The sequence below is a fragment of the Lobosporangium transversale genome (genome assembly GCF_002105155.1).
Source record: "Lobosporangium transversale strain NRRL 3116 chromosome Unknown BCR41scaffold_1, whole genome shotgun sequence".
NCBI classification, from domain to species: domain Eukaryota; kingdom Fungi; phylum Mortierellomycota; class Mortierellomycetes; order Mortierellales; family Mortierellaceae; genus Lobosporangium; species Lobosporangium transversale.
Window position 1 is genome coordinate 420541 of NW_019028979.1, and position 18559 is coordinate 439099.

General features: G+C 41.0%; 6 protein-coding genes across 6 annotated transcripts; 3 read left to right on the forward strand and 3 right to left on the reverse strand.

Annotated features, from left to right (window-relative positions):
• Positions 1 to 3128: 3128 nt before the first annotated feature.
• BCR41DRAFT_391156 (hypothetical protein) lies at positions 3129 to 5439 on the forward strand (the record flags this gene model as incomplete). Its single annotated transcript, XM_022028332.1, has 2 exons — positions 3129 to 3177; positions 3338 to 5439. 2 exons carry the CDS (start codon positions 3129 to 3131, stop codon positions 5437 to 5439), a joined length of 2151 nt encoding a protein of 716 aa, XP_021886388.1.
• A 2975-nt stretch (positions 5440 to 8414) lies between these two features.
• On the forward strand, positions 8415 to 9225 carry BCR41DRAFT_382683 (hypothetical protein). Its single transcript, XM_022027376.1, has 2 exons — positions 8415 to 8678; positions 8876 to 9225. The coding sequence occupies exons 1-2, from the start codon at positions 8459 to 8461 to the stop codon at positions 9094 to 9096; spliced, it is 441 nt and encodes a 146-aa protein (XP_021886389.1). The 5' UTR covers positions 8415 to 8458; the 3' UTR covers positions 9097 to 9225.
• A 218-nt stretch (positions 9226 to 9443) lies between these two features.
• Positions 9444 to 10951, forward strand: BCR41DRAFT_417854 (HAD-like domain-containing protein). Its single transcript, XM_022029550.1, has 6 exons — positions 9444 to 9666; positions 9784 to 9873; positions 9954 to 10006; positions 10091 to 10205; positions 10312 to 10497; positions 10613 to 10951. Exons 1-6 carry the CDS (start codon positions 9550 to 9552, stop codon positions 10901 to 10903), a joined length of 852 nt encoding a protein of 283 aa, XP_021886390.1. The 5' UTR covers positions 9444 to 9549; the 3' UTR covers positions 10904 to 10951.
• Positions 10952 to 10983: 32 nt separating this feature from the next.
• BCR41DRAFT_343948 (putative PGK1-phosphoglycerate kinase) lies at positions 10984 to 13113 on the reverse strand. The gene is made up of 4 exons (XM_022022392.1): positions 12963 to 13113; positions 12737 to 12831; positions 11917 to 12509; positions 10984 to 11584 (listed from the first exon to the last, which is right to left on the reverse strand). Exons 1-4 carry the CDS (start codon positions 13031 to 13033, stop codon positions 11084 to 11086), a joined length of 1260 nt encoding a protein of 419 aa, XP_021886391.1. The 5' UTR covers positions 13034 to 13113; the 3' UTR covers positions 10984 to 11083.
• A 717-nt stretch (positions 13114 to 13830) lies between these two features.
• Positions 13831 to 16087, reverse strand: BCR41DRAFT_343951 (ligand-effect modulator 3 family). Its single transcript, XM_022022393.1, has 5 exons — positions 15930 to 16087; positions 15566 to 15699; positions 14751 to 15177; positions 14306 to 14635; positions 13831 to 14213 (listed from the first exon to the last, which is right to left on the reverse strand). Exons 1-5 carry the CDS (start codon positions 15961 to 15963, stop codon positions 13939 to 13941), a joined length of 1200 nt encoding a protein of 399 aa, XP_021886392.1. The 5' UTR covers positions 15964 to 16087; the 3' UTR covers positions 13831 to 13938.
• Positions 16088 to 16720: 633 nt separating this feature from the next.
• On the reverse strand, positions 16721 to 18559 carry BCR41DRAFT_343953 (major facilitator superfamily domain-containing protein). Its single transcript, XM_022022394.1, has one exon. It carries the CDS (start codon positions 18295 to 18297, stop codon positions 16900 to 16902), a length of 1398 nt encoding a protein of 465 aa, XP_021886393.1. The 5' UTR covers positions 18298 to 18559; the 3' UTR covers positions 16721 to 16899.

The window sequence follows — 18559 nt, forward strand, 5'->3', positions numbered from 1 at the left end:
AGAATTTGGCTCTTATAGTTGGAATGTAATCGATATGCACTCAGCCTTACGCAAAGCAAACCAAAGAAATGAAGACCGGCCAAGCCCATTGAAGTCCGAGCAATATTGCAAATCCTGGTCTTTATATATATATATATTTTTTACGCTAAATAATGTGAATAAAACAGCGCGCTCAAAAAGTCTCTAACTAATATATACCCGATAGCACTGTAGCCGTCTGTATCATATACAAAGATGGTAACGATTAAAAACACAAGCTAGCCTAAGGCTAGGTTCTAGAAGCGTAACATAATGATTGAATTATTACAGAGGACAGATACATGTAACAAAAACAAGCTATCTATTGAATACCCTTGATACTGATAGATATATCTTTTGGTATATTGATCTTCACATAGTTTGATGTTTGATAGGGACAGGAGGAAGTAACACTATATCGGTTTCTTCATCTATTGATATGGGAATGATGCCTAGGGCTTTTTCCTTAGCAGATGATTGTTTCATCTTGAACAACCTAAGCCTTACAAAGAGTCAATAAAGGAAAGAAGGGGAGAATTGTGTGTCTTAGAGCTACGGCTATATCAGTATCTGTGTTGGCTTTGACGAACACTGCATAGGTTGGCTCATAGTGATGTACAATAGATTATAATGAAGCAAGTGGGATAGTGATGAACATCACTGTATCAAATGTCAGCATCCTAGGAATTTTCGCTTGCAGGTTTCAGTACAGACTGGCAAAAGAACGTCAACAACCTGTCATCACTAATTGCATCACAGGAGCCAACTCGTTTAGTGGCGTGAGGGGGAAAAACACTGGCAGCCCTTCAATCATGTCTTGATTTTCTTGGTACGACAAGTGGAGATGAAACCAAAAAAAAAAAAAAAATTAAAGTTTATTAATCAGATAATTCAACATGGCAATGCTTGACATGTTGCAGAATATTAATTACAATGTACATGTACACGGAAGTTTATTTTGTCTGCGCTTTTTTACTATCAAGTGTATATATACTTCCAAGTCTATACATGCTGTTTTGTTTGATATAAATGCATGTACATTGCACTTCTCTTATTAAGAGCATCGTTCATGCAAAAGGAAACTTCTTTAGAAACGGCAATGCATATTACAAAGGCGTGGAACCAACCTATCTACTGCCGTAGCTATATGCTAGGGCTAGGTGAAGGTAATATCAGCTTCATACCAAGGACCTGCGTATGGGTCAAAGTGGTAGAGTAAGGAGAGGAAAAAAAAAAAAAAAAAAAAAAAGAGAGAGAGAGCTTTATCTCATCATATTTATGGATACATTGACATCTTTAATGGCTGTATAACAAAACAGATCAAGGCATGGATAAACACGCCACTACCATTTAACATATAGACATGTATAATCTTCCCCCCCTCCCCTTCTCCCCTGGAACGTTTGAAGAAGAGCAGAGATCATTCATTGGACAGCCTTGAATATGGTGTCAACACTTGTAATGGTTTGACTCGTTTGAAACGATCATAGCATGGTTTTATGATATGAATATACGTATCTGATCCAATAGTTTTTTTTCTTTTTTCTTTTTTTATAGATGGTCGATCAATCAATGAGGTTAATTCCAAGTCCCGATCTGACGGTGGCACAGATCATGAACAAAAATGATTTTTTTCTTTTCTTTTTTTTTATATTAATATTATAATTGCGGAGAATCTTTTTATAAGGAAATGGAGGGAAACGTGCCATGAACGAAAGGTGAAGAGCCCAAGTACATGTACATATTACATATTTGGTAAAGGTTTAAGAAAAGAGTCAGATATGAACATTTATGGCTGATTTGAATGAAATATATCTTTCTTTTTTACTTTTTTATTTTATTTCTTGCTTTATTCCTGCGGCAACTTGCACCTCCTTATGAACTTTGTCTTTTATTTTAAAAAAAAGCTTTATGTTAGATTTGTAAAGTACATAAAATTAAGTAGATATGAATAAATGTATTCATTTTCATGTATTAAAACTGAGGAAGAAACACTAGGCTGGTTTAAATTGCGTAGACCACACTTTTTAAAAATGTGTGGACACTTGGATCTTTTCGGTGACAAAAAATGAAAAATACATGAGTCTGAGTATATGAATTAACCTTATGCTGCAGGTAAAAAAAAAAAAAAAAAAAAAAATTTCCCGCCACATCTGAATGCAAGAGGATATCATTTGTCGGTGCAAAAAAAAAAAAAAAAAAAAAAAAAAAAAAGATAATTCCTAGCTGAATGGACGCATCATTGATAGCCCCAAGGTCCTATGTCATATTATGGCAGCGAGTGAGGAGAGGACGGAGGAAGGAGGGGAAAAAAGTTCTTTCTTTTTCAATAAGAAAACAGAAAAAAAGAGCAGAGAGGGGGGGCGAAGATGGAAGTGAGGAGACCTTAGGATACTAGACATTTTGGGAAATCTGAGCACATGGTACATCCAATGTACAAAACAAGCCCAAATGAATGAAGGATACAAGAAATAAGATACAAATTAGAATACAAGTAAATTACTTGAGAGAGTGAGGGGTAATAAAAACCGTTTGAAATCGCACCCTTGTTTTTTGATTTTTTTTTCTTTTCTATTCTTTTCTCTCTTTTTCTTCTTTCTCTTTCTTTCCTTTCTGTTCTCTTCCTTACATATTCCTTGAGATCAGACAGGTCATTGTCATCTCCACTTCACTCCCCATCTCATCCATCCTGCTGGAGTATTCTCTGTACATTCCCTCGCTTCCTCATCCCCCCTTCCCTCCCTACCTCTCCTTGACCACTCTCGCATACTGTTCCTACTGTTATGACATCGTAGACAGTCGCTAACCCTTTACGTTTTAATGCCCTAGAACTTCCTTGTGTTATATCGCTTTTTTATTGATAATACAGTCCATCGCACCTTTATTCCTTAAATCTTGAAACCGATTAACGTTCAAATCGCGTCTTCTACAATCATTACCATTCTTTTATTTGACCTCACTTGTTCTATATCACTGTCTTCATCATCATTCCGCCTCACTTATCCCAATTTGCCTTGCATCTCACCTTTCGTCCCAAGAAAAAGAAAAAAAGGAAAACAAAAGAGAAGAGAAACTATAAAAAAATGTTGGTGTCCCTCCGTTTCTTCGTCATGACCATGTTTGTGGGCATTGCTCACTTATCCACACCTGCAGCTGCCAGTAAGATCTCCTCTATTCTTTGTCATTTGAGATTTTCGACGCGAATTAAATTAGACCAGCCAATAGCGTACGCGTAAACGCGTCTGTCATCATTTTTTTATTTTCCCCTCTTCTGACCTTGTGATTTGTTGCAATATCTTTCACTCTTTCTTATTCTTAGGTTGCTGTTATTCTTTCACTCATCAGAATCTACAGGGATCTGTCCAAAAAAACCGCAACGACAAGGTTGTGGCTGCAGGGCCAGATAGCAGCAACAATGTCCTACCAATCTTCTCACTTTCTCTTAACATCAGCTCACCAATCGCAAACAATACACCCTCCGATCGATCATATCACGCCACCATCGCTTTCCCTAACAACTACGCGGTCTCTGCAACCCCTGTAGGATGCTCTCAAGTAAACTCTCATGCTGTCAACTGCACGTCCATTGGGATTAGCCAACTAGCCTTAAACTTTCCCAGCATTACTCTCTCAAGCGGCAAAGCAAACACCAATTTCGTGCCAAAGTTAGAAGGTGTCGTTTTTAATGGTGAAAAATGTGGGATGCAAAATTCCTGCCCCGCTGCCTTGGCAGTACTGCCTTCAACATCTGGAACTGTTAGTGTGCAGCCAACTCAAACTGGTACAGCCGATGGCAACAGCTCGGCAACTGGGCCTAATATGATCTTGATCATGGGTTTGGCTGCGGCAACAGTTATCAGTACGTTGGTTGCAGGTATCTGTATATTCCTTTACCTCAGGAGGATCCGGCAAGAAGGGAAGCCTGGTTACTCGATGCTTCTTGCTTCTCAGCGCAGAGGTGACCCTGAAACTGGTGCTAGAAGCATCAATGGCAGCCTTAGAAGTGGACACTCTTATGGGGCCGGGACTCTGTATTCTATTTCGCCACCAATTATAGCCCCGCCTGCCCCTGCATCCTCGGTCCCGACAAAACCTTTGGCCCCACCAAAGCCTCTAGCCCTAGCAAGGCCTGTAGCCCCAACAAAGCCTCCAGCCATTGCCCCCAGGGGATTGGAAAGTCATATCGCTACTACAAGGAGGGCAGCTGCTCTCCTTGATGTGACCCCCATTGATAACCCAAAGCTACGTGAACCTAAACTGGTCATTAGACGTGATTCGGTCCTTTCCTATTGTCATGAAGTTGAGCAAGAAAGCGATGAAATGGACCGAAAAGAGCAGCAAGAATCTAATGATGCTGCTGCTGTCGCTGCAGACGATCAACCTCTTAAGCAGCCCACTGCCGCTACAGACGATCAACCCCTTCAGCAGCCAACCTCCGCTTCCAAGGCACCCAGGCCAGTCAAGCATTACTCATGGATGGCAACCCCAGCCACTAGTCGTGATTCCATGGCGAGGACGGATACAAAAGCAACACGAAAAGGTTTCTTCAAACTAGACCAGCCTGATGAATCCGCGAGCACAACAACAGCGCCTTCCAATCAACAGGATCATCTCCAGATACTCACTTCGTCCGTGCAAGAAGATCGTCCACTGAGCCGCTTTTCATTAGCGTTCTCTAATTCTAGGTTGTCCAAGACTCTCTCGGCTATAAAGCTTCAGCCGCCAAAGAGCGCATACCTATCTGCAACTCCATCCAAGCGTGTCCACAGGACGAGTGGAAGCCTCGTTACCACAGTCCGTCCTGAGCACCACCAACAGCATCTTGAACAGTCCCAGCCCAAAGATCCCAATGCTGAGGATGAAAACGAATGCCCAGAACAGCAAATTTTTGATGTACTAAGCTTTATTGACGCCTTCATGAACCCAGGCGCTCCACCACTTCCACCTACACCAGCTCAACCCGCTTCTTCCTCTTCGTCTTCTGCTGCTCCTGCTACTACGGTGAGCCGACGCGCCAACTCTAAAAAGCGCCAAAAGTCCGTACGCAGAGTACCGACTGGAAGAAAAGCAACAGTGACGGCGACGGTAGCAGCAACTGCAACAGCGACCGCAACAGCGACAGCAGCACCAACAGCAAAAGCAGCGCCACCATCAAAAGCAATGCCAACGGTAATTGAACAACCAGAAACGACTACTACTGCTACACTAGAAGTACCTGGAACGCAGGAGGCAGCTACAACAAAACCAGAAACGATAGAAACGATAAAAACGACAGAAACGGCAGAAACGACAGAAACGAAAGCAACGAAAGCAACGACAATAACGAAAACGGTCTCAGTTCAGAGGCCAAAAAAAAGGCTTGAGCTCCCAGTCCACACTCGACCCGGACATCATAATTCAGGCCTATATGGATATCTGTAGATAAAACATAAAAAAGCTAAAAAAAAATAAAAAATAAAAATAAAAATAAAAAGAGTAAAAATATAAATATAAATATAAATGAATCTTTTAACAAAAGACAAAACTGCCTTTATTGAATGTAAACCAATTCGTATTTGTCAGAGTTGTATCAATTTCGGCCTAGAGGAGTAGCAGGCTGGGAGCTGAAGCTCTTGCAGCCACAAAGGGCCTTAGCCTAGAAAGCTTCCTCCTTAAAGGGCAACGCTACCACTAGCTGCCCGGATTAGTTCTATAGGTAATATTCTTAAATGCTGCAAATAGTATTTTACGTTTTAGACTGAAGCATGGTAACAAAGCTACCCTGACCCCCAGTTTTCGTCACCTACATTCTTGATTCCCTGTCTTCCTCGCTTTATGATCCTTCACCTCCTCGCCTTCCTCGTCTTATGTCATCACCCTGTTCCCCATAGCATCCCTCGTTAGCCATAATTAGTGTTACATAGACATTTTACAAAAAAAAAAAAAAAAAAAAAAGAAATCAGGCCATTCTGCTTGATAATATTAGGCAGTCAAGACACGGCGAGGAGATTGGCTAGAGAAGAAGAAAGAGCTATCCCTATACATTAGCATTTGAGCGTGAAGTAAATGCATTGTTTAGGCTATTCCCAAAATCATATGCTTGCAAAGAAAGAGTTGTTTGTTGACAATAAACTCGAATCACGAAAATAAAAAAAAATAAAAAAAAATAATTGAACCAAGGTCCCCTGGTTAAGTGCTCGAGCGTGGGAGAGAAGTATAATTGTTGGTCGGTGAATTTTTTTTTTTTTTTTTTCATTGTTTATTCAAGGGGGGAAAAGGGAAACTCCCCCCTTTTGCAGCCTAGAATATGCAATATTTTCCTGAGGCTAATAACCGTGAGATGAAAAATATTGGTTTTGGCCACGAAAGGAGTGCCAAAAAGAACCTTCCATTAATTACATACCTCCGACCATGTAAAAAGAAAGTATGGTGGATTGAGTATCTACTTTGTATTCTCCTTGGGGAAAATGTGACAATGGGATGCAGGAACAACCCAATCATGCAGTTAGGCACATGAAAAAAAAAAAAAAAAAAAAAAAAAAAGTTATTGATATCATTGTCGTTAGATGTACAATCATGTTTATAAAACTTGGTTCCTTCTATTTAGTTTACTCAGACTCGGTTTATGGCCTAAATGGTTTTCACAACTGTAAAAAAAAAAAAAAAAAAAAAAAAAAGTAATGATATTATATATACCAATTACTGAGAAACGATTGCAAGCTATTGGACAATTGACAAATAAAATACACGCGTCCTCAACATTTTTTTATGGGAGAATTGACTAGGCCAATGAAAACTCGCCGTGCATGTGTTTAATCATCTGCATACATTTCGAATTTGTACTTGTATTTGCATATCGTGAAGACCCTGCCTGCCCTTGGTTGGATCTTTTTTTTTTTTTTTTTTTTTTTTTTTTTTGAAAACATGTCCATTTACCCTAAACCCTTTATTTTAGTAAAGCAAGGCCTAACCAGACTCTATCAGCTCTTACATCTCCTGCTTTTTGGGTGAATGTACTTCAATTGTTTCAATACGAACGGCATCGAGTAAAAAAAAAAAAAAAAAAAAAAAAACAATTCTGATATCTAACACCTTATACTTAGTATCCTATGAATATATATCCTATACACATGTACTTGATTCAAAGGACCTGGGACTCATGATACAACTTATGGTGGTCATGGCACCAAAGGTTATGCTGATATTCTCCAGATGCTGTCAGGGATGAAGACGTATATACCCATTTAGAGTATTGCTTCCTTTTCCGCGTTATGTTTTTTTGTTTTTTGCTTTTATTGGATCCTCTTCTTCCGCCGCTCGTTCTGTCCTTGGGCCTCAATTGTGCCCTTTTTAAGCTTCTTTATAACATAATCCTGACCCTCTTACCTCCCTCCTCTTTCGGCAAGAATCTTACCAATCTACATTCCCTTTCTGTTGAAGTGATATTAACAACTATGTTTGCGGATCGTGCGCAAACATTTCTACAAGGGGAGAGGGTACTGTACTCAATTGTTATTTATTAATCCTATTTTACACAAATGGGGAAAGTGTAAAGAAGAGTTCCCCTCGACTGCTCACCTTGCTATTTTGCTGTTTACACATAGGGGGAAATAGAGTAAATACAATGAAAAATACATGGGAAATGTAATCTTGCAGAGACTTGTGGAGAAATAAAGACAAACAAACAAACAAACAAACAAGCAAATGAAGTAGCATTAATACCGTCTAAAGCATCAGCTTACCAACTTATCAATAAGTGTCAACACAAAGGGGAAAACGGCTCGGCATGACTATCGGTCAGCTTTATTCCTTCCAAAGCGCATCGATAACATTGTCTTTTTTTTTCTTTTTTTTTTTTTTTCCTCATTCATCCTAACCCAAATATTTTAACGCGTTCCGTTGGACTGCTCTTCGAGTGGTTGCCGTGTCCTAATTGATTGGATGACATTCAGCTGAAATAAACAGAAACGTCGGCGTCCATTGGCCAGTGAGCGCTTCAGTTTCTTTTTCGTGACAACTGCAACAACAAAGGTAATATATCTACACGCTTTATGTATTCTATTTAATCAGCAAACATTGGGCGCATAGGAGCTGAATTTCCTTCTCCATGGCATTGTATATATGCATGAACTTCCGACCGTAAGATAATGCACTGTCAACAATGTTACCTACATTTCCCTTGGTCTCTATTCAATAATCAAAGTAAAACTAAAATGCCTCTTATCCGAGCATTGCTAGTTATATGCTTCTAGACGTGCTTAGGAAAATTCGTGTTCACTCTGGCCTTAATTGACCAACCTTTATGACCTTGTTTTATTGCCATGGACGAGGAGGAAAAAAAATGTATAAAATGACCCAATTCCTCGATTCCTCTTTTTTTTATTTTTTATTTTCTATTCTTCACCACCTCTTCTGCACCCTACTCTACTCTTTCTCCAAGACAGTCCCACTACTCCAAGCCATGAAGTTCTTCTCTGTTACCGCTATCGCCTTGGCTTTGGCCTCCTCTGCCTCCGCTGCATTCTCGTCCTGCGGCGCTGCCACAGATTCCTTCCAACTCTCCGGTATCTCCTATGCCCCTAACCCTCCTAAGGTCAATCAAAACGTCTGTGTTACCGTCAATGGATCCTTGTCCAAGCCCGTCATCCAAGGCTCTTCTATCCGTGTCACTGGACACGTCTGTAAGGATTTTACATCTACATTATTACTTTTTCCCCTACTTTGACCACGCTCCACGTTCCAATATTGAACCATTTTCGCGTTTTTTTTTTTTTTTTTTTTTTTTTTTTTTGTTATCCATTCCTCGTACGCGTACTTTATGAGATAACTATCCATGTACTCATCTCATTTTTTATTTTTTTTAAAAAAAAATAAATAGGGGGACTGAAGGTCTATGACCAAACATCAGACTTGTGTGCTGCCTTGGCTGGTAGCGCCACCCCTTGCCCTATTGCCACAACTGTCACCTCCGTAACCCACTGCATTACAGTCCCATCGGAAGTTCCCGCAGGTGTATCCATCACCCTCAAGGCTACTGCTACCAATGGCAGTGGTGAACGTCTCTTCTGCATCTCTGGACCTTTGACCTTCACCAATTAAACAGGGATAAGAGACATTGTTCCTATTCATATCTATTGTATATATCCCTTCCTAACTTTTGATAAGCTTCTATATGAGGATTTATGGTCAATAAGAAAAGCAGCAAAAATGTAGTTTCTTGTAGCCCCCTCAATATTTGATCAGTTTTAACCTTGATCAAAGAGTAAATAAAAATTGAAAAAAAAAAAAAAAAAAAAAAAAAAATAGGGTGGCAAATATGCAATATGTTTACGATGCTTTCGATCTCTTCATGTGGTGGATTGGTTTTCTTGCAACGATCGGCGTCTGTATTTCACTCTTTTTGTAAAAAAAAAAAAAAGAAAAGAAAAAAGAAAAAAAAAAAGGCGCGTCAACACACGTGAGAGAGGACGTCTCCATTATACTCATTTTCTCATTCAAGAAGAAAAACTTTCATTGTCATTTTGAAAACCAAATACATCTGTCATTTTAACGATGCAAAACTCCATTCGAGGCGTGCTCATTGATGTCTCTGGTACAGTTCATGTTGGAGACAAAGCAATTCCTGGTGCTGCGAATGCTCTGGATCGACTTCGTGATAGTGGCATCCCGGTACATATTGATATAGCGATCTATCAGGCTTTCTGTTAAGAAAAAAAAAAAAAAAAAAAAAAACACTCATACTTTGTTCTTTTTTTTTTTTTTTTAATAATTGTCCCCTATTACCAGTTCCGTTTCTGTACAAATACAACACAATCATCTGGAGATACTTTAGCTGAGAAGCTCAAAAAACTAGGACTCAATGTGAATCGCGAGGAGGTAAAATCAGAAAGATCCTCCCACCTCTTCCCTGAGATGTCTTTTTATTCACATTTTAATAATACCCTTTTCTTTTAAAGATCTTTACGTCCTTATCTGCGTGCCGACAAATGGTGAAGTCGCGTGGGTTGAGGTGAGATCATTGCTCCTTTTTTCTATTACTCTTATTATCTTTATTTCACAACAACTGATTTCTTGAAGAAAATCTTAATTCAAGGCCACTCTTACTCTTGGAACCAGACGCACGCCAAGAGTTTGAAGGCATCGAACATTCTGAACCTCATGACTCTGTTGTCGTTGGATTGTCTCCTTCAAGCTTTCAGTATGACGTGGTAAAAAAATATTTTTATTAAAAATGAGGCAAAATGCAATTAAGAAAGTAAAAAGTAAACAAGAAAGGCTAATTAACTTTTTTTTTTCTATTATTTTTTATCAAAGCTAAACAAAGCATTCAGGCTCCTTATTGAATCTAAATCAACACCTCAGCCAGCAACATTGGTAGCTGTGCATAAGGCCAAATATTTTGCAGATGGCGCTGACCAAGGCAGGTTGTCAATGGGTCCAGGCGGATTCGTAGAAGCATTGGAATACGCCTCAGGCATTAAGGCCCATGTCGTAGGCAAAGTAAGTCCACCCTGCCAACTATTTGTCATTCACAAGGAACTAACTCGAGTGCTGATAAATATCTATATATTTATCTTTATTATCTGTCCTGAATTTATCTTTGAACCCATCACAGCCCCAAAAGGCATTTTTTGAGTTAGCAATTCAAAATATGGGGCTCGCGCTTCAGGTATCAACTTCTGAATCCTCCTCCCACTCCGGCTCTTCAGGGATCGTAATGATTGGAGATGATGTGGAGCAGGATCTAGGTGGAGGCGCCGCTGAACTAGGACTTATTCGATACCTCGTTCAGACAGGTAAATACCGTGCCAAAGATGAAGACCGTGATGTATTCGGCGGTCTAGATGGGACTTTCAAGGATTTCTCAGCAGCGGTGGATCACATTCTTTCTAGTTATCACAAGTAAATATGCTATGTAGTTCAAACCAAACCTTTCGGCTTCCTTTATTGCAATTTTTTTTTTTTTTTTTTTTTTTTTTTTTTTTGTGTGCTTATGTACAAGTCATTAAAGAGCACGAAGAATGCTCGTGCCTTTTTTTGTGTAATCAACTTAAAGTGCAAATACGTATGATGTAAAAAAAAAAACTTAGTTCTTGACAGAAAGAGCGGCAACACCAGGGAGATTCTTGCCCTCCAAAAGCTCCAAGGAAGCTCCTCCTCCAGTCGAGACGTGTGAGATAGAGTCCTCAGCCTTCCATTTGGCAACAGCAGTGGCGGTATCACCGCCTCCAACGATTGAGACAGCACCGTTCTTGGTGGCCTCAACAACAGCATCCAAAGCAGCCTTGGTGCCTGAGGCAAAAGCGTCATACTCAAAGACACCAGCGGGTCCGTTCCAGAGAATGGTCTTGGCGTTCAAGATGACATCCTTGAAGATAGCGTTGGACTTCTCACCACAGTCAAGGCCCATCCAGCCATCAGGAATACCAGTCTCGTCAGTGGCATAGTCGGTCTTGGCCGAGGCTGAGAAGTCATCGCCGGTGATGTAGTCAACAGGAAGGTAGAGCTTGACTCCCTTAGCCTTGGCAGACTCGACCAATTTGCCGACAATCTCAGCTCCATCCTTGTCAAAGAGAGACTTGCCAATCTGAAAAAGAAAACAAAAAGAAGTGTATGTTTTAGATTGAATGATGTTGATATGATGTTGGTGAATGACACATGAAGAAAAAGACTTTTTTTTTGGACTGTTGAAACTACTATTGATTGTTTGTTGGGTATATCACGTCCCGAGAGATAACAGCCTCTTCCCATTGCTATGTCTCTCCCCAATATGGCGATATTACTGAGATAAGGAAAGACTGTTATCGTCTCACTTATCCTCTTCTTGACGTGACTGACCCTTCGTGCAATCTACCGCGTGTGTGGTGGGCAATCCCAAATCAAAGATAATAAAAGAAAGCCTTAGAAAATATACAATACCTTGACATCCTCCAAAGTTTTCTTGAAGGTAAAGGCCATACCACCTCCAATGATCATAGCATCGACCTTATCCAACAAGTTCTCAATCAGCTGGATCTTATCCGAAACTTTAGCACCCCCTAGAATGGCAAGGAAGGGTTTCTTTGGCTCCTCGAGTACCTGAGCAAAGAACTGAAGCTCCTTCTTCATCAACAATCCGGCAGCACGAATAGGGAGATCGATGCCAACGACAGACGAATGAGCGCGGTGAGCAGTACCAAAAGCATCATTGACATAGATATCTCCGAGCTTTGAAAGCGATTCACGGAACTTCTTGACATCTTCTTCCTTGGCCTTGGTAACATTACCCTCCTTATCCTTGACCTTGCCTTCTTCCTCAATATGGAAGCGCAAATTCTCAAGAAGGATGACCTTGCCATCTTTGGCATTTGCACAGGTAGCCTCAATCTCCTCACCTACGCAATCGCTCAAGAACTCAACATCCTTGTGGAGAAGAGATGAGAGCTCAGTGGCAACAGGCTTCAAGCTGTACTTCTCGACCTTCTTGCCATCAGGACGGCCAAGATGGCTCATCAAGACGACGGCAGAAGCACCTAGAGTGTAAGCGTTTTTTTTAAAAAAAAAAAAAAAAAAAAAAAATCAGCTTTTTGTCCCACGAGTTCCTCCAAAGTGGAAAAAAAAAAAAATTCCTGAGCCAAAGGATATGCAATAGGATCGTAATATCGGATCAAATCGCGCTCCGCTTCTTCACACCCTTCGCACATGTCAGTAAGTGAGCACATCACTTATTATTACACTACAGTTTTTTATCTCTACTAACCATGATCCAAAGCATACTTGATTGTTGGAAGGGCTGCAACAATACGGGCGTTGTTGGAGATCTTGCCATCGGCAAAGGGAACATTGAAGTCAACGCTATTTGTAAAGGGAACAAAAGGACATCCATTTTGTTATTTTTCTGCGTGTGTTAAATGACCGGTTCACGCGTCGTGTCATATCATGTCATGCTCTGAGGAAAATAATATATATATTAATAACTTTCTTACCGCATCAAGACCCTCTTGCCGTTAACATCGACCTGGTCAATGATGAGCTTTTCTGAGAGTTTGTTGGACATGATGTGGCGTGTAATTTGGCTAATTCGGTGAATGGTGGAAATGTTTTTACGGTGGAACCGAAAAGAAGAAAAGAGGTTTTGTGTGATCTAAATTTTCCCCACGAGAAATTTTATTCTTGACTGGCAGCCGCATGTACGTCACATAGCATTATTGCGCCTGATCTACGCCTTTGTATTTCTTGGGCGATCGGCTCCACATTCTGACCCCCAACGAGCTTGTCATTCTCAATTTCGTAGCTTATTCAAATCGTCGCACCCTTGCTGTGATCATTATCAGATATGAGGCAAGAAACTTTTAGCTGATAATTCAAGAGACACCATGACGATACTGATGAGCAAAATGTGTATATTCTTATAATCAGAACATATCCAGATTCCTGAAAACCTACATCGCTCGGGCTAACATCTCTCGTCATCTGGAGGATCTGCCTTGTTTTCATGTAACTCAACCTTTCAGTCTTGCTATCTCGTTCCTTCTAAAAACTCCATTCAGTGAATTTTATTTAGACTCTGCCCGCTAAGCATTGACTGATAAATCAAATCAATCGCGCCGTATTAGGTATTATGCTTCGACATAGGATGTAAACCTTTTTTTGCGTGGGATATTGCTATGTCAAAATGAAGAATACGAGATTTGGCTAGTTCGTAGTCAAGAATCATTTTCCTCTATGAGCTATCTGGTCTGAATGTCATGTAGCTGATCCTACCACAGTGTAGAGCATAGCACGTTATAAATGGAGATAAGAGAAGGTTGCGAGTAGATGTCAGGCTGGTAGCCATGATGACTAATAAATAGCTTTGTTTGTGCAGTCTCAAGGCGATATTTATTGAGTGTAATTCAATGTTACTTAGTTTTATGTGTAAGTATTAAAGAGAGAACAGCACTATTTGCCTTTGGTATACATCTAGTAACGAGCGCTTGCACCAGTAGTCGTGGCAGACGTGGCTGCATTGGTCATAGCTTGATTTGACACTGCGTTCTGGTTCCAGGACAGATAAGTATGATCGCCCAGTCGTCGAGGCTTGTACAAGTGGCGAGCAGTGAACAAAAGTCCCAGAACCACACAAAGAACACCTACGACAATATATGCAATACCCAAAAATGGGTTACGTCCTCCCATAAACGACACTGTCGAAATCACCAGCGACTTTGTGCCTCCATACGATGTGACATTATAATCTAAACAAAACATGCAAATAATCATTTATTCAAACGTTAACGCTTTAAAAAGAAAAAAGGAAAAAAAAGAAAATCACATCATCAGTACTTACTCATGTCAATATCAATGGTATAAGTTCCGCTCAACAGATCATCTTGTTCATTCTTGGAATACAACTTCCTAAAGTTAGGCAAACCAGCAGTGCGCATCCAGACCTGGAAATGCTCATCTTCGCTAGGATTGATGGGCGGGGTTTGAGCAGAGTATCCTTTTTTGTATTTTGCCCAGTTAGGTGGGGGTCGGACCATGCTTAGATCTGTGTATCCTGGAGGCCCATACTTCTTTTGATCACTGCTCCATGAGATCCCAGTATCGGTAAGGATATATGATTTGTTATTGTTAGTGTTACTGTCGGATGGGTACAAGAAAAGCCCCAGCGTATCTAAAGCGAGAAAACAAAAGGTAAAAAAAATAAAGTAAGCCAACATTTTCTTTTTTGTCGATCGAAGATCACCTGAGGATTATGGCCATCATTCTATAGGAAAGCCAGTATATACCATTGAATATCGAGTTAGCGATCAAACCACAAGGATAGATGGGGTAATCGACCCCATTCTCTTTGACAATGGCAAGTGGTTCACATGAACCACCATTAAGTTCTGCTACACTGCGTGGTGCTCCAGATAACTGCTTTGCGTCCAAACTCTTCACATAGCGACGGTGGTTCTGATAAAAATTAGTGAGGCGATAGTAGACAAAGACGGGTTTCTTCAAGGTGACAGGCAAGTTGAACTTGATGGTGCATTTCCGTGTTTGCCAAGTCTCGCCGTTGCCGGAACCAACTGCTGGGATTGATTTGTACTCTGGTGGCACTCCGTCACCAGAGGAGCCGGGAAAATTGACTGAATATGAGTCCTGCGGGACCTGGACAAATGTAGGACCGACCTTATCACATTGTGTATAATCAATATTGACCTCCGCAACCTGCGCAAAAAATAAAAGAAAAAAAATCAGGAAATGCGGATATAATGTGAGCCTTTGTCGATTAATATAATGAGGAAAGAGACAGCCTAGGGTTTTCTCCCTCTCATTGTTATGCTTGGCTTTGGCTGTTGGAGTATCCTTGCATGATTTATACTAAATTGATTGATTGGTAGTCCATACTGTATTTTCGCCCTTGCTTCTTTTTTCTGCAAACAAGGTTGGCTTACTGGCTGACTGGCTGATTTCACTGTGCCTAAAATATCCAATGCTCATACTCATTTGATCATGTCTGTGCCGACTCTTCAACTTTCTTTGCTCAATTGGATCATCTACAACAGGGGGAATAAAGGGAGAGAGAATAATAATCATAATAATGAATGACACCTACAGTATCACTCGCCCAGAGCAGCAGGCCACCGAGAGGAGCAAACAAGATACCAACAAGTAGGAACGTAGGCAGCACTGTTTTGGGTGTCAATATGGGCTGCCAAGCCTTAAGTCGCTGCTGCTTGAAGGCCGTGTCTATTGAGTTGCAAGAATGAATGGTATGGCGTGAGTTTTACAAATGATGGAGACCACAAGAAATAAAAGGGACAGGAAAGTGTTGCAAATTGCATTATTTAAATGAAATCAGTTGCTTTCAACACTAGAAGAAAGCGCAGACGATGTAATGAAATGCATTGAGAGAGAGATGGAAAGCAATTGTCATAGGATAATAAAGTAGGAGAGAGAAGCGAAGAAAAGGCACATACTGGCAGGCTTCCTGCTCTTTGTCTCGGAGGACATTGTGTTGGCAGGAGAGAAAGTATGCGAAAGAGTGTTTGGTAGGTGGAAAAAAAGAGAATGTAAGAGAAGACTGAGTGGAATGAATGTGATTGAAGTGAATGTGCCCAAAGAGAGAATCAATAAAAGAGTCAGATGTCACATCCATGCGCTCACTGGTACGCAAAAGACAAGATTTTGCGCAAAGTGGCTTGGAAACTGGTGCAAGAAGCTGGTTTATCTAATAAACTAAGACGCCTAGTCCTGCTACCTCAACTTTCTCAACTTTCTCAACTTTCATTACATGATTAAGCGTTATCTACTCTTTTTCCCTGCTTGAATATATGTATAAAACCAGTCAAGGAACAGACAATCCATACTCTGATTATGTAGCTAATGCGCTTTATGAACTTTTCAAGCCCAAAAGAAATCGTTTCTCTAAGGCCTCGCTAAGGTGTGCATGGCTCCATGCCAGGAAGCAACATCATAAAACTCAAAACCCTTAGTATATAGAAAGGCAAAACACTATGACCACACCTCCTTCACAGAGATAAGAAATTCAATCTCTAAACATATAGTGTCACTCACAGTGAGTGGGGTTGTGGATATCTTGATGTGAAAAGATTTATGCCCAAGCAACTCTTGCGGTAGGCATTGGAAGTAGGATGCACCCGAATACTCTCTTTCATGAACGTATCGTTATCATTCCGGGCCATATCCGGAAACCCAACAGGATAAAATATTCATTTTACCAGTCTACATGTGTAATACAAAGAGCAATGAGATGTTACGCAACCTGATGCACGCGCTTTTTATATTTTTATCTTTAGAATCATTAAGGTCTCCGATCTACATGTACAGAACTAGATGTTGATATAGGACGTGAATGGTATATGGGCTATGGTTATGGGTGTAGGGATTACGAAAATAAGAAACTTCATTGCTTTTTTTTTTTCCTTTTTACTTTGATCCAAGAGGAACATCATAAAGCTCCTGCTTGGCACCATAATCTTGCGTAAGTTTTTCAGTTTGAAGCGAACGAGCCTCAGCCTCCAGACGACGATAAGGTGCTTTGTACAAATATACAGGGAAGGTGGCAATCACACACCAGGCAGCGATAAAGATCAATGGAGGATTAATGCCAGTCTCAGCAGCCTTTTCGTCGTCCTGGAGGGCTCCCAGGACAAGCAAGAAAATGACAGCAAAGAATTGACCGGAGCCCCAAAGAAGCGAGGTTGACGATGCAGGTGTGACAGGGTATGTGCATTCTACACCCAGCTCCAACACAATAGGCAGCAGTGAAAATGAGAAGAGACCAAGGAGAGCTGAAGCAACAACGATGCCGATGAGGAAGTCTTTGCGGACGACAAAGACAAAGATGATGTAGAATAAAGTTGCCAAGGGAACCATCGTCTTGAGCAATGTCTTGTACTGCTTGTTACGATCAATTACTGGACCAGAAATACCAGCACCAACTAAACCGGCCACAATCATCGCGGCACCAAAGTAGCCAGCCTCATTTGCGGTGTAACCGAAAGGAGCGCTGAACTGAGAAATAAGAGACGAGAAGGCGTTGAAGAAGCCAACAAAAGTTCCAAACAAGAACATGAGGATAAGGAATTGCTTGTTGGAGCCGACCTTCTTGAGACTGACCCAAAAGGGCTCCTCGGAAGTCTCCAGAAGAGCCTCTGCTGCCGAAGGCGAAGGAGGAGTAGGAGGACGCTCAGACATGAACAACACGGGAATAAAGGCTACAACTGCAAGGATGACGCATACGAGAACCGATGTAGACATGGAATCCTTGTCGGTTGTAATGATGGGAATAATCAATTGAGCGAGAGCAGCAGCGAGAGCATTGGCAACAGAGCCGATCATGGTAGCAGTCGTACGTCCGTTCTCAGAGAACCAAACGGCAGCGTACTTGGGGGGCACGTTCAAGAAGAAAGGCTGAGCAGAGGCTGCGATGATCTGGCCAACCAAGGTCAGTGCCACTCGACCGCCTGGGCTGTCGGGTGTGGAAGTGATGAAGTGGGCGATATATCGAAGGAGAGCACCAATAAATTGAATACTGGCACCAAAGAGCAAACTTTTCTTGATGCCCACCTTCTCAAACATCCAGCCTGAGACAGGACTCATAATCAAAAAGGCAACGAAGTATAAAATCGATGTGAGATTGACAATTGTACTAGAGCAGTTTAGGTATGCCTGTGCTGCATCAGCAACTGATGAATAGGTCAGCCAGACAAATCCTGTCGAAATATTGAGCAGGACGATGGCAAAGAGGCCAACGAAGCGGGACTTGTAGGTGACATAGCCCCGATTATCTTCGGAATATGCCAATGTAGCCGATTCACCCATGATAAAATGAAGAAGTATCGAGGTGTAGTGAGAAAGGGCAAAGTGAGGGTAATGCAGATACCAAAGATGTGATATAAGAGCGTAAAAGAATGATTTGAGACGATTGAGATTCGATTAAATTGCCTGAAACCAGAAGAGCAGACAGACAATCAAAGTAAAAATGTGAATGAATTGAATGAATGAATGAATAAAGTAAATGAAGTGATGAAGAAGAGGAAGAAGGAGGGAGAATGAATTAAACGAGAAAAGAATGAAGGAGGAT

Coding starts and splice junctions, on each gene's coding strand:
- BCR41DRAFT_382683 (XM_022027376.1), top strand. CDS start 8,459: ATGAAGTTCTTCTCTGTTACCGCTATCGCCTTGGCTTTGGCCTCCTCT. Junction 8,679..8,875: donor CCGTGTCACTGGACACGTCT/GTAAGGATTTTA, acceptor AAAAATAAATAG/GGGGACTGAAGGTCTATGAC.
- BCR41DRAFT_417854 (XM_022029550.1), top strand. CDS start 9,550: ATGCAAAACTCCATTCGAGGCGTGCTCATTGATGTCTCTGGTACAGTT. Junction 9,874..9,953: donor TCAATGTGAATCGCGAGGAG/GTAAAATCAGAA, acceptor TTTCTTTTAAAG/ATCTTTACGTCCTTATCTGC. Junction 10,007..10,090: donor GTGAAGTCGCGTGGGTTGAG/GTGAGATCATTG, acceptor TCTTAATTCAAG/GCCACTCTTACTCTTGGAAC.
- BCR41DRAFT_343948 (XM_022022392.1), bottom strand. CDS start 13,033: ATGTCCAACAAACTCTCAGAAAAGCTCATCATTGACCAGGTCGATGTT. Junction 12,832..12,962: donor GGCAAGAGGGTCTTGATGCG/GTAAGAAAGTTA, acceptor CTTTACAAATAG/CGTTGACTTCAATGTTCCCT. Junction 11,585..11,916: donor AAACTTTGGAGGATGTCAAG/GTATTGTATATT, acceptor TTTCTTTTTCAG/ATTGGCAAGTCTCTCTTTGA.
- BCR41DRAFT_343951 (XM_022022393.1), bottom strand. CDS start 15,963: ATGTCCTCCGAGACAAAGAGCAGGAAGCCTGCCA. Junction 15,178..15,565: donor TGCTCTGGGCGAGTGATACT/GTAGGTGTCATT, acceptor TTTTTTGCGCAG/GTTGCGGAGGTCAATATTGA. Junction 14,636..14,750: donor CGCTAACTCGATATTCAATG/GTATATACTGGC, acceptor TTCTCGCTTTAG/ATACGCTGGGGCTTTTCTTG.
- BCR41DRAFT_343953 (XM_022022394.1), bottom strand. CDS start 18,297: ATGGGTGAATCGGCTACATTGGCATATTCCGAAGATAATCGGGGCTAT.